Here is a 14,875-nt window from a genome sequence, read left to right as displayed (position 1 = left end):
TTCTACGCAATGATTACTACACCACAAGTATCATAAAAAACGTACTTTAAATGTACACCTTGTATCGATACACCTTGAAACTCAGGTACACACCATCGTGACAGTTTTCGCCTGAGCCTACGAACGGACAGTCTCTCCAACGTTCTGGACTCCCACGGCTTCAACGACTCCATTACCGCCTGTCGATCTAGCTTCGTAATTTCCTCGAGTGACACTGTCGCGCTCACACACACATGTATACGCGGTTTAAGGTCCGACCGGAGCGATGCAACGAGTGCCACTGCAACACAGATGGTGCACGCGCTGCACCACGGTGCCAAGCAGAGGAGGAACAAAAAGAAGAGACGTAAAAAAAAAAACAAAAAAAAAAAAAGAAAGGAAAGAAAGACCGAGTGAACCGGAGGAAGAGGGACACGGGATGCTCGCGAGCGTGAAACGGACGCGACTTAATCCACCGCGATATGCGTGTCACTCGACGACGTCCCGTGTGCGGTTTTACGGCTGACGCGCGGCTTTATTTTAAATACGTCCGCAGGTCGTCGTACCTGCCGTGTCCTCCACAGAAGAATCGGCTGACCGTTATTGTATGTCGCGAAATTAGAGACTTTTCTTCCTCGTTGGGTTACCAGACGGGTGAACCTCAGGGCACCGATTCCTGTATCAACCCTTTCTGTCCCTTTGTTGGCCTATGAACTCCAATTAATCATGCATTCTTTCGTATCTCTGAGTATGTGATGGTTTATTCTAATCCTACTGTGTGCATTCGTAATGTAAATTTAAGAGATTTGGGGCAAAATAAGGCATCGTTAGTTCTTTGTTTCTTTCATTTGATTGGAACTGACGTGTTGCCAGACTCTAATTTCGTTCAAATATTTTAAGGGGATTTGTTGATCGAGGCTATGAAAAATTGGGTTTAATTGTGTGTAATAACAATTATAATAGGAATTGTTATATATAACTGTGGTAAATGCAAAAATGTTAACGTATACACAGAAATATATCTACACTTTAAAATACTAACTTCCACGTAAAATTTCCAATTTTCATTCGAACAGTGTCACAGAACACTACACTTTAGGTGGACAAACACACTGTACGATGCCCAAAGCAACATGCAACGAACGACAGCTCGCAAGAGGAGCACCGAGTGTCACTGACACCAGTGCTTCGTTTTCTCCCTGTATTGCTCGGAAGGGGGGGAGGTAATCCACCGAAATGATTCGTGTAATTTTTGTTCACACCACTACACAATAGCATCGTGCCTCTCGAAGAAAGTGACGCGATGCGTAACCGTGGAACTGGGCGATTGTTTCAGAGACAATCGTCGAAGTCGGATTCCAGCGAAGGAATCGCATCCATAGATACCAATCTACCATAAATTCCTAGACTCGAAAGACAGTTCAGACATCGAAGAATCCCACCTTGAAACGATCTTCACCATCCCCTAATGCGATCAAAAACGCAACATTAAAATATCGAGGTCAACCCCTGGTTGTGTACTCTTAATTTGCTCGCGACAGAAGAAAAGGGTGGGGCGGACAGAAGGGCTCCAAGGATGATAGGAAGAACGAGGAAGCTGCACGTAAATAGAGAGCGAAGAGAGCAACGGAATGTTATGCCTTTCCACGGGCGTTTCCACGGTTGAAATGATTTTCACAATAGGGGGGGGAGGCCGCACTCACTGGCGAACAACGAACCCCTTTTCGACCTAGCGAAAGTGGACGTCTCGGCGTGACGGTTACGTCGTTCTCACCGAGCGACTCGTTACAAGCTCGCAGTTTCGCGTCGACCGAGCGTGTAGGAGGAACAACACCCTCCCCCGCGCTTTTGTATCGGAAAGCTCTTCCCCCGGCTGGTGAATGTCACCGCGAGCTGGCGTTTACAATAGCGACGTACAATGCGGCAAACCGGCCCAATAAGTGTCGCCCGCCATTGTTAGCGCCGGGCGAAACCAACGACGGCTGTACGCCCTCGTTCAGAGATTTGTCCTCACGGTGGAAAAAAGATCCACGATCTCTTTAAAAACACATATGGTATCTGACGATCAGATCGTTTTAAACGAGTGTTTCCTAACGGGTGATCTTGTCCTACCTGAACGGCTTAAAGATCTGGATACAGCCAGTAAATCCTCGATTAGTGTAAGAAGGCTCATGGGCAATGAACAATATTTTATAAACTAATGGCCACATTCGACTGAAATAAATATTGTTGGCTTCAGAATTCCAAGATCTATCGCTGTGCTGAACCTCGACAAAAAGTCAACGTCACATATGGGGATCTTTTCCTTGTTAGTGTCGAGGAGCCTTCGAACACACATTGAGGATTTACTGTTTTAAACGATGGTTGATTCGGAACTTGGATTCAGATAGGAGTCTCACAGGGTGCTATTGTACGAAAGATCGATTGAATATTCCCTATTTCCCACCTACTTCCCTTACATTCCCTCTATTGGTTCAATCTCCAATGTCCTCATTAACATTTAGCAATGAGAAGATTCTGCCAATAGAGAATCCTCGGCTTACAAAGAAAATGGGTCAGATTCGATTAAAAAAAAAAAAAAAGAGAGAAAAGTCACTTGAAGGTACTCCAGCTAGAAGCTTCGAAAATCCAATAGAACCTCGTCCGTTGGATGCATCTCCTTGACCTTTCAGAGGGAAAAGAGCTTCGAGGTCGAGGTTGCGGCCGTGGGGGGGAGGTTGGCGGTCTAAAAAGCGGCGAAAAACTGCACGAATGCCCGAGGCAAAAGGGCTCAGGCCAACAGAAAGAGACAGAAAGAGTTCGATGAAAAGCACGACACGAGTATTTCATGTTAAGCGCGTTCCGCTCTATTTCGCTAGTACACCGCCCTTCAACGGGCGAGGGGAGGGTTGGCACACCGTGTATAAAAGGACTGCGCGTCCTCTCCTTCAGGCAATCCTCCCTTTTCAGACTCGGTTCGGCTGGATACGCCGGAATAGGTCCACCATTAAAAACAAAAAGGACCCCGGGCGGAGGGGATGGTAGCGGAAAGGTGGCGAAGCTTCCGCCCCGTGTGAAAGGGAAAAACGTGAAGGGGGTGGGTGGGGGATGGGAGAAACGAAACATTACCTAATGCCGTGTTTTCACTGAGAGAGAGAACACCGCCGTTCTCTTGTGCATTTGGGGGGGCGCCAGCCAGCCAGCCACCACCACCGCCCACGCCCCTTGTCTGTCCTTTGTCGTCTGCCATCCGACCGTCATTCTCCTTCCTTCTCCCACCTGCATCCCCTTTGTTGGCCGAACTTTCAACGGGGTTTCGATTTCCGAGTAATCAGCGAGGAATCGAGACCCCAACGTTGCATTTCGCTCGGGCCCTCACAAACGCAAACCGGAAGATTCGAAACGGAGGGGGTTAATTGTCCGTTCCTCGAACTACGTATGTATTTCGACGGTCAAGGGTGAAATACTCCGATACCCGATGTTGCATCAATGCGTTGGTTCTTTGGCTACTGAAAATCTTATATGTACAGCATAGGCTCGCAATGGGGGGGCTGGGAAGATCTAGGTGGGCGTTCTAGTTATTTTAATTGATAATAGAGATGGATTACCCAAAGAGTTGAACAGAAATAATACTTTGAAAAAGATTGGGGAACTATGATCTACAGGATGCAACAGATATAGATAAGAATCCCTGAAGACCAACGACTAAAGGGTTAAAAGACCGTTTACTCGAAGGATAGCGATCGATATTTTCCACCAGGTCCTTCCGTCTACCCTCAATCATCGTTAATTCGGATGAAAATTGGCATCTGGACAGTGTAATCTCTCGTTCCCTTTTTCACTGCCTGTATATCACTGAAAAGGCAATACTTTCCACGGACTAGTCGAGTTTAAAAATACGCGCAGCCCAGAAGAACTCGAATATTTTTCGATCGAACGGAAAGAGAGGGTTGAAGGTATTCACGGGGAACGCGAGTGTCGCCAGGCAGACCGTGAATAACGATAACCCACCCCCCCCCCTCCCGCGCAATTTTGAGATTTATCGGTCGGGAATCGAGGTGGAAAACTGGACAGTGTGCGAGCAGCCTAACGAAATTACGAGGATCAACCACGTGACAGAAGAGGGGGACGAAAAATGGGGCTGGGAGAATGAAGTGGGAAACGCGACACGTAATTAACTGACCGCAAGGGGAAGCCTGACCGGTGAGGAATTCAATAATTATTGGCTGGCCAATTAAGAAAGGAATTCGCCAACGTTGCGAGGGCCTCGGTGATTTTAACTAGGGTAAACGCACCAGTGAATGAACACTTAAGAGACTTTGTAATTATTAAAGTTGAATTTTAAATAATAAAAATAATTGGCACACGAAAATTCAATTTTCTAATATCTATATCTCTTTGTAATAATAAATAGACTTCAGTTTGAAAATTAAAGGGAAAAAGTGCAGGTGAACTGACAATATTAAGTAAATTAACATTCCCGACTAATAAATTTGAAAAAAAAAAAATCAATATTTAATCATTTGTTCATTTTAATAATTTAATTTACTCGTTTTTATGTGAAAATTCCTGCGCACGATGTTCTTCGAATTCCACTCGCACGACTTTCGACGTCGTTTCACTTCCGGCGTGTCATTGCTACGATCTACGTCCTAGAGATATCAAAGCTTTGGTATCCATAGAATTCTTCGACGATCGATTTTTCGATGCACTTGCACGAGGTCGCGTGCGAGCGTTCAGGCAGGTCAAGACTATCCGTGCAGGCGAGGGCGACCAAGCACAGGTATCCACGTATTCAGCACGGCTAATCGAGTGTCAAGGGTCGAGGGAATCTTTAAATTATAGTAACGAAAGAGAAGAGTAACGAACGAAGAGTTCACAGCCTCCATCGCGAACGCAAAAAGCCAGAAACCGGAAGAGAATGTATCTAGCATTGATCTTCGAGCTTCGTAAATCATCTATGGCGATACCATCTCGTGCTTAATTATCGCGGTTCGAGAGGCACGTCGTGCTGTTGGTAAAAAATGAGAACCTAGACGAGGATATTACGCACCTTTCGAATATAATAATAATCGTACGTAATATCGAAAGCTCTGATCGGAAATGCAGTGAAATTCAATTGAAGTTATCGAACAACCCTCTGTAAATTTCTCTGTAAATTGTTCTCCACGCTACGGAATTTATATTTTCCACTGGAGGTCGGCGAGGTTGCGCTGGTTTTCTCGGAACGAGTGTAATTTCATTATAAAAGGAGCAACGGAGAAGGGATCTGCGAACGCAAGCCGATTCGCGAGAACGAAAACGGAAGGGTCGCGGTATGACTCACTTGCCATAAAACGCGAACACCCTTCGCTGGGCCCTAGGGTGTCGTGGACGCTTACTGGGTATCCTAGAGCAGCGTTTGCCAACCACGACCCGTAAACCTTTTTACCGAATGTTGCTCGAAATTCTTTGGGACGGTAACATTCGCGACCTTCGCTGTAATCCGAAAAAAAAAACAGTATGTAAATTCTGCATGGAACTGAATATACACGGAACAAAGGGGGTTTATTAAGGGGATGTACAACTTCTTTACACGGATTCCAGGGGTGAATGAGACACTCTGCACTCGACTTCTCGAGCAGAAGCAGAAACTTTACTGCGCGCCGTTCGCTGATAAACACACCAGCTTTCGACGATCGTCGACCTGTGAAATTCGAGTCACTCTGGGAAACTGGGAGTTCTCTGAAACGAGGAATCCGTTCAGAAAGCTATTGGAATCTTGAAAGTTAAGAGCGGAGCAGAACCGCCCATTTGAATTAACTCGGAGACGATCCTGGATGGATTAATTAACGTCTAAGATGTTTACCTTACCGGTTTATAATAAACGTGGTTCGATGAACGTTGCGTTGTTAATTCATTTGTTGACTATAGGGCCCTGGAACAAGAGGGAATTCAACAGTTGGAGCGGATCGATGCGATCGGGGGCTTGGATGCCTCTGAGAGAAAAAAAATTTGGAGATGGCAACCGCCGTTCGTTCAATTATAAGACAAACGATTCTCGGGGCGTGACTCTGTGATTATTCGATTTAAAATCTGTGGCCAACAACATAACGATAAACCGTCTAGTCACGCGAGAGGATATCATTCGATCTGGCCGTTACGCGACGCATTTCTTCAGTCTCGTCAGGCTGGGTCCGATTTCGATTTTCGGTAACAAGATTCACCCCTTTTCTCACAGAGAAACCCCCCTCTTCTTTCAACATTAAAGAGCCAAGGATCGTTTGATCTTGGCCCCGACTGGCTCATGCTGGCAACGCGAACAGGGGTATTTAGACGAAACTGCCTTCGAACGCACCCCGTTTCGGGGGTGGAACAAGGTAAAGACAAGACTGGGGGATTGGGGACTAGAAAAAAGAAGAGTAATCGTGAGGCAATAGGGAGAACGGACGGAGGAAGAAAGGGGAAGCAACAGAGGAAATAAAAAGTCACAAAGTAAGGGTAGAAACAGGCAGGCTTACGGGGGTGGATTCATTGGACGGGTATAAAAGTCCCTGAAGGTAGAACGACCGCAACGATCGTAAATATAATTTTAAGGGTAATAAGGGACGATCGAGGAAAATGAATACGAAGATTGGAAAATGGATGTATAAGTTAGGGATGCTCGATTCTCTCGAATAACACGTCACTGCCATACACACACAAAAGTATGGGATCAGATCTGATGATTAAAAATAAAGGAAAATATTATTCCACAAAGAGTTAATGAAGGTAACGTGTTAAAATTGATGGGAAATGATTTGTATATGTACTGACTCCGTAAGTTTGATTAAAGGGGGTGAGGGAAAGAATTTCGAAGATGGAGGGGCAAGACGCGTAGGGTGGAAGTTCCCGAGTATATGCACTCGAGGGTTCGGTTTCGTACGCAATCCCCGCGAGCTTGCATCGCGGCTGGATGCACACCAAGTAGTGCCACGAGCTTCGTGAAAAAGGGTGGCCGAGGCCCCGGGGAAGCTTACGAAGCCAACGAGACGTGGGGCAGAGCTGACGGGGCCCGCCGAAGGTTAACGAGGCTGCGGAAGGGCGGGACAATAATGAACCGCGAAAGGGAAAATTTTTGCTCTCTTCAGGAATTTCGACTAATGGCAGTCGTTTGCTTCTCTCATCAAAATCATAGGTGCCTTTGTAAATTTTCTCTGAGAATACAATAAAGTTATCTGGAAATCAATTGCAAAGCTTGTAATATACATTATACATTTAAATATACAACATAGCTGACCCGGCAAACGTTGTTCTGCCTAAATTTACATTTAAATTTAATATTGTTGATATGAAAATTATATACAGGGATAACTACATTTTCGTAAATATCTCCACCCCAGCGCCACCTATCGGGTTCAAATTTTGCCAAAGACTTTCTTTTTATTTAAATATTATATGGTGTGAATTTGAGCCAAATCGGTCCATAAATAAGAATTTTCGAAAAAAATAACCGACCCCAGCGCCACCTAGGGGGGTCCAACAGAAACAAAAACAATCCGGAGCACCACACGAACATATGGTATGAACATAAGGTGGATAGCTTCAGTGGTTCAGCCGTGATGGTCAGACATACATACGCACCAACGTTTTTATATATTAAGATTATATATATTTTTTTCTAGAAAACGGTGGTGCTGTTTCTGCAGAGCACCTTTTCAGGTCAGGGTGGACTAACCCCGTAAGTTCTGGACCCGCCATGTTTGTTTCTCTACTCGACAGGGAGACACGTGACCAGAGATCACGTTGCTCACGAACCAGTACCGTAACTCGTGTAAAATTGTTATCGAAGCAAGAACGTGATGATGTAATTACGTAAGTTGTCCTTGCCAATATAAAACGATTCGAATGAATAACCATTTGGGAAGAGGGACTGGGATCGACCCACGTGGACCAAGCGTTAAGTGAAATTCGATCGATCGCTGATTACGTTAAATTCATGGAGGAAGATTATCACCAACGAATCGAGATTCTTGAAAGAAAACTTCGTGGGAAAAAGATTCAAGTACTATTCTTCGATCCTTTTGTATTCTCTGCAGCTCGTATAATCTCGCGAGGCTATCGATCCGTGAAACTGATTCACGGACAGAAGTCGAAGAGGGAAGAAACGGAGGGTGAAGAAGAAGAAGTCTCGGGGTATTCAGTATTCCTATTGCCTATTTCTACGATATATCAAAGCGGCAAAGGGGGAGCAGCGTGGTAATCGCGAGGTAAGACAAGGGGTAGAAACGTTTTCGGGGGAGCATTTAGACGTAGTACAAGTCGAAGGGTGAGAAGCTCTTCGAGGCACGGAGAGCGATCTCTCTACATCGTGGGGGGAGGGTGGCTAGGAATGGCGAGTTTTACACACAGAGGTAGAGAGAGGACGCGAAAACGGCACCGTTGCCGTGAGCCAGGTCTTTCTTCTTCTTCTTTTCTCCCTTTTTCATTTTCATCCGGCTACGCCCGACGCGAACGTTGGATATCGAGCCCCTCGAATTACAGAAAGCCTTTATCCATCGACGCGCTGTAACGGCCGCTGTCTGTCGGTGCACACACAACGGAAATTGCCTCAGAGTCGTCGTCCTGCCCACGAATATCATCTTCGAGACCGAAAATATTTTAATTGGCCAACAGCGATATTTTCGACCATCTCCCTTGCACTGGCCAGAACCATGCGCGAAACGGATTGTAATTTCTTCTTCAAACAGCAATAAGAGGGGACGAGGACGTGTATGTACAGTGGGATTTTCGAGGCGATAAAGCGGCAACGATCGAGTCCCGGATAATTGATGGCTCCTTAACGAATCAACCCCATCGGCGATAATTATCGATACGATGGAAACGTATGTAACGAGGGACACTTTAATTATCAACCCGTCGAGATGCATGCACGATTTTAAAACAATCGATGGTACTTGTTACGGGGCCCGCACGGATCAGCTGCCCGACGAGATACGATCGGCCGATCGAGCCCGATAAATCTCTCGACGGCACAAAGGGATGATGGGAACGAGTCGTTGCAGCTCGACCGAACGGGGCAGATGGTGATAATAATTATTATACGTTTGTAATTATAATAACCAGGATTCCGTAATAGAATACACGAAGAAGGAACAGAAAATTACCATTATTTAATTATAACGTGAAAGGTATGAATTTAGCTTGCATTGGAAGAGCAAATATGATTTCTGAAAAATTTGAAATTTTTTTTATTATTCTTGTTTTATTATATTATTGTACGTTATATAACTCAATTATTATTCAAGATAATAACTTTTCTTTACTCTTCTGAAAATAGCAAAAAAGACCTCGGGTCGCAACCGACCCCACCTTACCAACTACGACCTTAAAACTCGCCCTACCATTCGAAGATTAAATTCGATTTTTTACGAGTGCATTTAGTCGATGAAATACGAGAAAAAAGGTTTCCAAATGCTGCTCGTTCGCGGAGGGAAAATCCGGGATACAGAAACGTCGCGGACAAGAGAGCAACTCCGAGCGACGCTCGAAATGTCAATAGTCCCCTGCTGTAACGTGGATATGCTTTTGTACGAAACCCGTACACACGCGTGCGCCGCCGGCACGTCACGTACCACTTATGCCAAAACGACAAGTTAATTGTTTTATTCAGTTTCGAAATGGAAACTGGGACGAGTAAATCCTCGGTGGGTCCAGGTATTATTCCGATGGACTATCGCGGTATCCATCGGTATCCGCGTCATCCCTCTTTGTATATTCAAAATAAATACTCCTCCCGAGGCAGGAACGTCGGTCGGTTTCTCGAATGGAAATATTGCCGCTTCGAAAGCTAAACTATCCCTTTCAAATCATCGCCAAAGTAAACAATCGCTCCGTCACTTTCGACGAAACGCCGCGCGTTTCTCGAAGCACGAACACACACACGATCTTGTGTATGTATGTATATGTAACTAACGGTAACTCGCCGCGCGGGAATTCGCCGTAACCGAAGGGAGAACACATCTGGGACGAAGGTTAACCTAACCCCGTACCGAAGAGCTTTTTATCGAATTATACATACATGTACGAAGTACGGAAAAGCTTGGGTAGATTCGACCGTGGAGGAACATTAACGCCGAGGGTAGCAGCCGCGAGTTGACGTCTAATTTTCACGAAAATCAACTGAATAGAGTAGGTCGTAAACGGGAGCAACGGCACCACGACGGCGAAGAATGGTGAAACCGGCGGGAGGACGGGCGGAACAGAGAGAAATGCTTGAATATCGGGGAAACGGTTATGCGTTTAAATGGGAAAAACCACTGGTGGGCTGAGCGCGTTGCACACGCATCCCGCATCCACCCGTATTATCTTGCAAGTTTATTCATCCGGTGGCAGCGAAAGAGAGAAGATAGGAAGAGAGAGAAAGAGAGAGAAGAAGAACACAGGACCGCGTTCCCCGGGTTAATTTGTGTGGCATCGCGATATGCTTTCAGACCGGCTAATTAATCGGGGTTATAATTAAAACCGCATGGAACGAATAACTTTGTTCGCGAACTTTTAACTGAGGATTGTTTTACGCGACGGCAGAAATTTACCTTGCCTGTTACCGTACCGAAAAGAAACTACCGCGAGGGTTTTACGTGGCTTTCGAACTGTGTCAATATCCTGAAGGCGTATACACAAAAGCAACATGTTTCACGGATAAAGTTTGGTATACTGGGTATAACCGGATACATCAGAGGAATAGCACACTGTTTAGCTCATATATCTATCGATTACTGGTTTTTGTACTTCCGGTAATCATTATAATAAGTCCGATACAGGATATATATAATATATCTTGAATAAACATTTTTAGTAAAGTAATTAAACTTTGGTTACACTTACCTGTCAATAAACCCATCTCCGTCGCCGTCGCATGCTTGGAACAGCTTCCTGACGCGTTCCTCGTCGCAGATGGAGCCTGCTTCACTCTCAGCATCCGCGGTCTGTGACATCTTCACTTCGCCTCTGGTTTATCCATCGTGAAGACGAACTATCGGCACACTACCCGGCTGTCTCGTGTCCATCTTTCCCCACGACTCAATCCTCCAAACTACGCGTCGTCGTCAAAGAGTCCCTTCTTTTCTCTATCCTCTTGCCCGCATCTCAACGTTCAGTTTCCCCCTCGTGTCGTCCTGGTTCGTCTCTCAATAAACCACCTTACGTCCCGATTCGAAGTCGCGAGTCCTTTGGGGTTTCACGGGGAAAAAAAGTGTTCTCAAATCGCGGCAAACACGTAGGGACGTGTATAATACAAAGGGACACACACACGGTGGATCGTTATGTCACGTGTTGCATCGCGATCCCCCATTAATCGATCCCGAGAACTGCATGTTCGAACCAGCTCGGAAATCGTGTCCGAAGAACGGTAAAGGTCTACGAACCTCGATGGAAGCGATGGCTATTTTTAGACGGTCGAAAACGGTATGTAGATTCCCTTGTTCCGGAGGACTTAGCTGGTGCATAGAATATAAACAGATCGACCTCAGGAGCGCGTGCCATTCTCTCGCGACGGTATTTTCGATCCTCGAACCCGTTCGTATCCTTTTAACCCGTTGTCCAGGGTCCGTGGTCGTTTAGACTTGTCCGTCTTGTCACTGTCCACCGCCCCCAGAAGGGTGAGACGGCGTTCGTCTTTCCGGTGTCACCGCACCGCGCACGCACGAGAACCCGTAACCGCCGTTTTCCAGTGTCACCGAGTCACTAACCCTAACCTCAAAACCGGACCGGAGACTCACCCACCCTCGCGAGCCGCACAGCGGCAATAAAAACTATCGATTGAGTGTCTCGCCGACGAAAAACTTTGACAGCTCGCGCCATCTTGAAATCCCACGATACGATAACGAAAACAAAGATGGCGGAGCAAGCTAGCCGGCGCTCGAAACGTTTCGACGCCCGCCACCAGATGTCGTTTTCGTACCGACAAAACGCATCTGTACCGGAAACGCGCTGCGGAAGCTTGAAAATATGTTACGCAACTGGTACGAATATGGAAAAATAACTTATGTTTATTGATGACACATTAGCGTTACCAATGTTTGCAGACACAGAAACATAACGAAATATTCTTTGTACACACGTATGACAGCATCGCGCGCTCGTCACGATTGTATAACTTAATGTAAATTAGTACTTTGTACAATAACGTTCTTTAGGAGTTTAACTTTTCAGCCACTGTAGGCGCAAGTTTCTTGAGTTTCCCTGAGTCGGGACTGAAAGCCCAGATTATACATCGAGTGTGTTCCTCGGTAGGTAAACCCTCTTGTTCGCCGTCCGTATGGAACCACGGAGATTTCTTCTCCTTGATCCCATCCACTAGACTTCGGAGATTCTTATTTCTTTCTATGTCCCAAGTAGTAGTTGAAGAATCTGGGACTTGAACAGTTCTGAGCTTCTTATAATCTCCATCCACGTCTTCGTAAGCTCTGCAAAATATAGTAAAAGAGATGTTTATATACGTGTTATTTTATGAATACGTTGTACACTTACTTGAGGAATCCGTTATCCTCGACTTTATATCTATCCACCAATGGTTTGAAAGCTCGCACCAGCTCAATAGGCAAATAGTTGAAATTATCTTTCGCCCGACCGTTCACGTTGTAATCCGTGATCCAATTCTCGAACACCTCGACAGCCTCTTTCATGTTCTTAATCTTTTGCTCATCCTTCGTAAGTGATATCACCCTTTCGGCTCTTTTCACCAAGCCAGCGATCGCGTGGTATTGATAAGTTACGTCCCTGTCTTTTAACGACTCGATGCTCCGCAAAGCGTTTTCCTTGCTCTTAAAACTGAGCCCATTCCCTTCTTTTTCGTCCTTGTTCTCATCGGATGTTCGCTTCACTATCTTTCTTTCCGGTTCTTCATCCTCCTCGTCGCTGCTGGATGAACTATCGTGACTCCTTTTCACGCCCTTGACCTCCACGTCAACTTCCATGTCCTCTCCATTCTCGGACCCGAATTTCTCTTCCACTTGGGATATTAGTTTCTTTACTTTCGAAGCGTCTGGACTGTAGCCCAGCATAATACATTGAACATGTTCCTTAGTGGGCAACCCTCGGAAATCGCCAACATCTGTTTCGAACCATTGTACGTGATCCTTTTTGACATTATCAATGATATCCTTTAACCTTCGATTCCTTTCAATGTCCCATGTGGTGTCCCCGGTCGGGATTTTTACTGCCCGTAAACTTTTGTAGTCCCCTTTTACCTTTCGATACGCACTGCAAAAGATCGATCGAACTGTCAACCGATTTCAACGGACTCGTAGTCATTAAGACGATCAGAGTGGATTCATAATTACTTGTAGAATTCATCATCCAGAACCTCGTACTTCTTGGCAAGTGTCCTGAAACCTTTTAAGGTTTCGATTGGCAGGTAGGCAAGATTCCCCTTGCCGCGATTGTTCTCCTTGTAATCGGCCAGCCAGTCGTTGAAGACCTCCAAAGCTTCCTTCAGATTGCCGAGCTTCTCCTCGTCCTTGGTGATCTGCAGCGTTCTCTTAGCACGGCTGACAAAACTTGTGATCACGTGGTACTGGTAATCCGATTCCGAGGACTTGGGTTTTCCCATGACTGAAATCGGAACGAAATCATGCCAGGATAAGGAAGAAATTTCGCCAAAACTCGAGCTATATCGGTAGACACATGGGGCTTGGTATCGTGTCACGCGTGTCGCGCCGTAAATTCGCGCGATCGATTGAATGGATTGGCCAATCACCAGAAGCGACAAAACAGAGGCGGAGAGACGTTCGATGAGAGCGACGTGACGCCAGCACGTCAGTTTTATCGTTGACGTAGTTTCTGGATTATGGAAGCTACACGCAGAGAGATCAATACAAGCCAGACAGCGGGCCAAGTGATATATTTGATGGTCATGGTTCCACAATTGTGATTTCCTATGATCTAGCAATCGAGATCGAAGAAACATCTGGAGCTGTGTCTCGACAAATAATGTCGGCATCACTTTATAAATACCTACTATGTATGATTAAAAATAAAAAAAGTCTTCGAAAATACTTACCAGAAATCTGCGTAAAGATCCACTTGTTGCTTGGTACAATGCAAATTTCACCGTATCACTGACACAGTATTATCTGATAACACGTTAACGCCTTCGATCGATCAAACTTTGTGAAGTTTCAGCGAAATCGAAGACCTGTTTCGTTTCTTTGAAACGGATAAACTGACACTGGTAGATTCACCGGGAGCCGGCTTATGTCGGCGACGTTTACCAGCAAGACATCACTGATCTGGTAGAAGAAGGACGAACCGATGGCTTCGAAGTCGAACGAAAGAGAGAGGGGGCGACATAAACATATCCACTATGTGTCACAGCCCGAAATACGCGGTCGACCTCACGATCAGTCCAATGGTCTCTGGCTTACGTCACGGTCTCGTAATATTCTTGTGGAAAGAAAAACCGTACGGAAAGTAACATTACTTCCAACGTCCGAATAATGTGTTTAGGTCAAGCGTACGAATGCTTATGCAAATTGGCAGTTAGCTATCAGCCAACACAATCCTCCGTTGTTCCTATCGTGTCGCTGACATAACACGATAAATTTGGCAGTAACAATTGTTCAACAAGTAACGCGCGTCACACACTCTCAAAAGAATCCGAACATGGTATTCTGATAGAGATTTATTTGATATTTACAGAAATTACAGCGTATCCAGCGGTGAACTACTCGAACTCGCGCGCGCAACAACGATCACAAGCGATTAGATCCTCCGGATTACAGGTTCCTCATCCCACCTAATCATCTGTGTTCCTATTATCGAAATCTATGTACATGATCCACAGAACACGCGATCCAATTACGAGCGTTTGCGGTCCACGTTAGATAATTGTCGCACGAACATAATGAGCTACGGTAGCTTCCATAGTGGGTTTAATTATTCTACCGTTTGTATCTAA

General features: G+C 45.5%; 2 protein-coding genes across 2 annotated transcripts in view; both read right to left on the bottom strand.

Annotated features, from left to right (window-relative positions):
- Positions 1–11,376, bottom strand: part of LOC107190536 (colorectal mutant cancer protein) — a 49,319-nt gene extending 37,943 nt beyond the window's left edge. Inside the window, exon 1 of the mRNA XM_015579346.1 lies at positions 10,804–11,376. Coding sequence (XP_015434832.1) covers positions 10,804–10,913 — 110 coding nt within the window. The 5' untranslated portion in view covers positions 10,914–11,376. The remainder of the gene's footprint in view (positions 1–10,803) is intronic.
- A 570-nt stretch (positions 11,377–11,946) lies between these two features.
- Positions 11,947–13,528, bottom strand: LOC107190516. The gene is made up of 3 exons (XM_015579326.1): positions 13,260–13,528; positions 12,448–13,179; positions 11,947–12,383 (listed from the first exon to the last, which is right to left on the bottom strand). Exons 1-3 carry the CDS (start codon positions 13,526–13,528, stop codon positions 12,110–12,112), a joined length of 1,275 nt encoding a protein of 424 aa, XP_015434812.1. The 3' UTR covers positions 11,947–12,109.
- Positions 13,529–14,875: the final 1,347 nt, after the last annotated feature.

Source organism: Dufourea novaeangliae, unplaced genomic scaffold (assembly GCF_001272555.1).
Source record: "Dufourea novaeangliae isolate 0120121106 unplaced genomic scaffold, ASM127255v1 scaffold187, whole genome shotgun sequence".
Lineage (NCBI taxonomy): Eukaryota > Metazoa > Arthropoda > Insecta > Hymenoptera > Halictidae > Dufourea > Dufourea novaeangliae.
This window is presented reverse-complemented; position numbering and strand designations above follow the sequence as displayed.

Bases quoted from the DNA above. Each gene is read 5' to 3' on its own strand.
- LOC107190516 (XM_015579326.1), bottom strand. From the start codon at position 13,528: ATGGGAAAACCCAAGTCCTCGGAATCGGATTACCAGTACCACGTGATC. The intron at 13,180-13,259 runs GTAATTATGAAT...GATCTTTTGCAG, and splicing joins CTGGATGATGAATTCTACAA to TGCGTATCGAAAGGTAAAAG. The intron at 12,384-12,447 runs GTAAGTGTACAA...TATATTTTGCAG, and splicing joins GAGGATAACGGATTCCTCAA to AGCTTACGAAGACGTGGATG.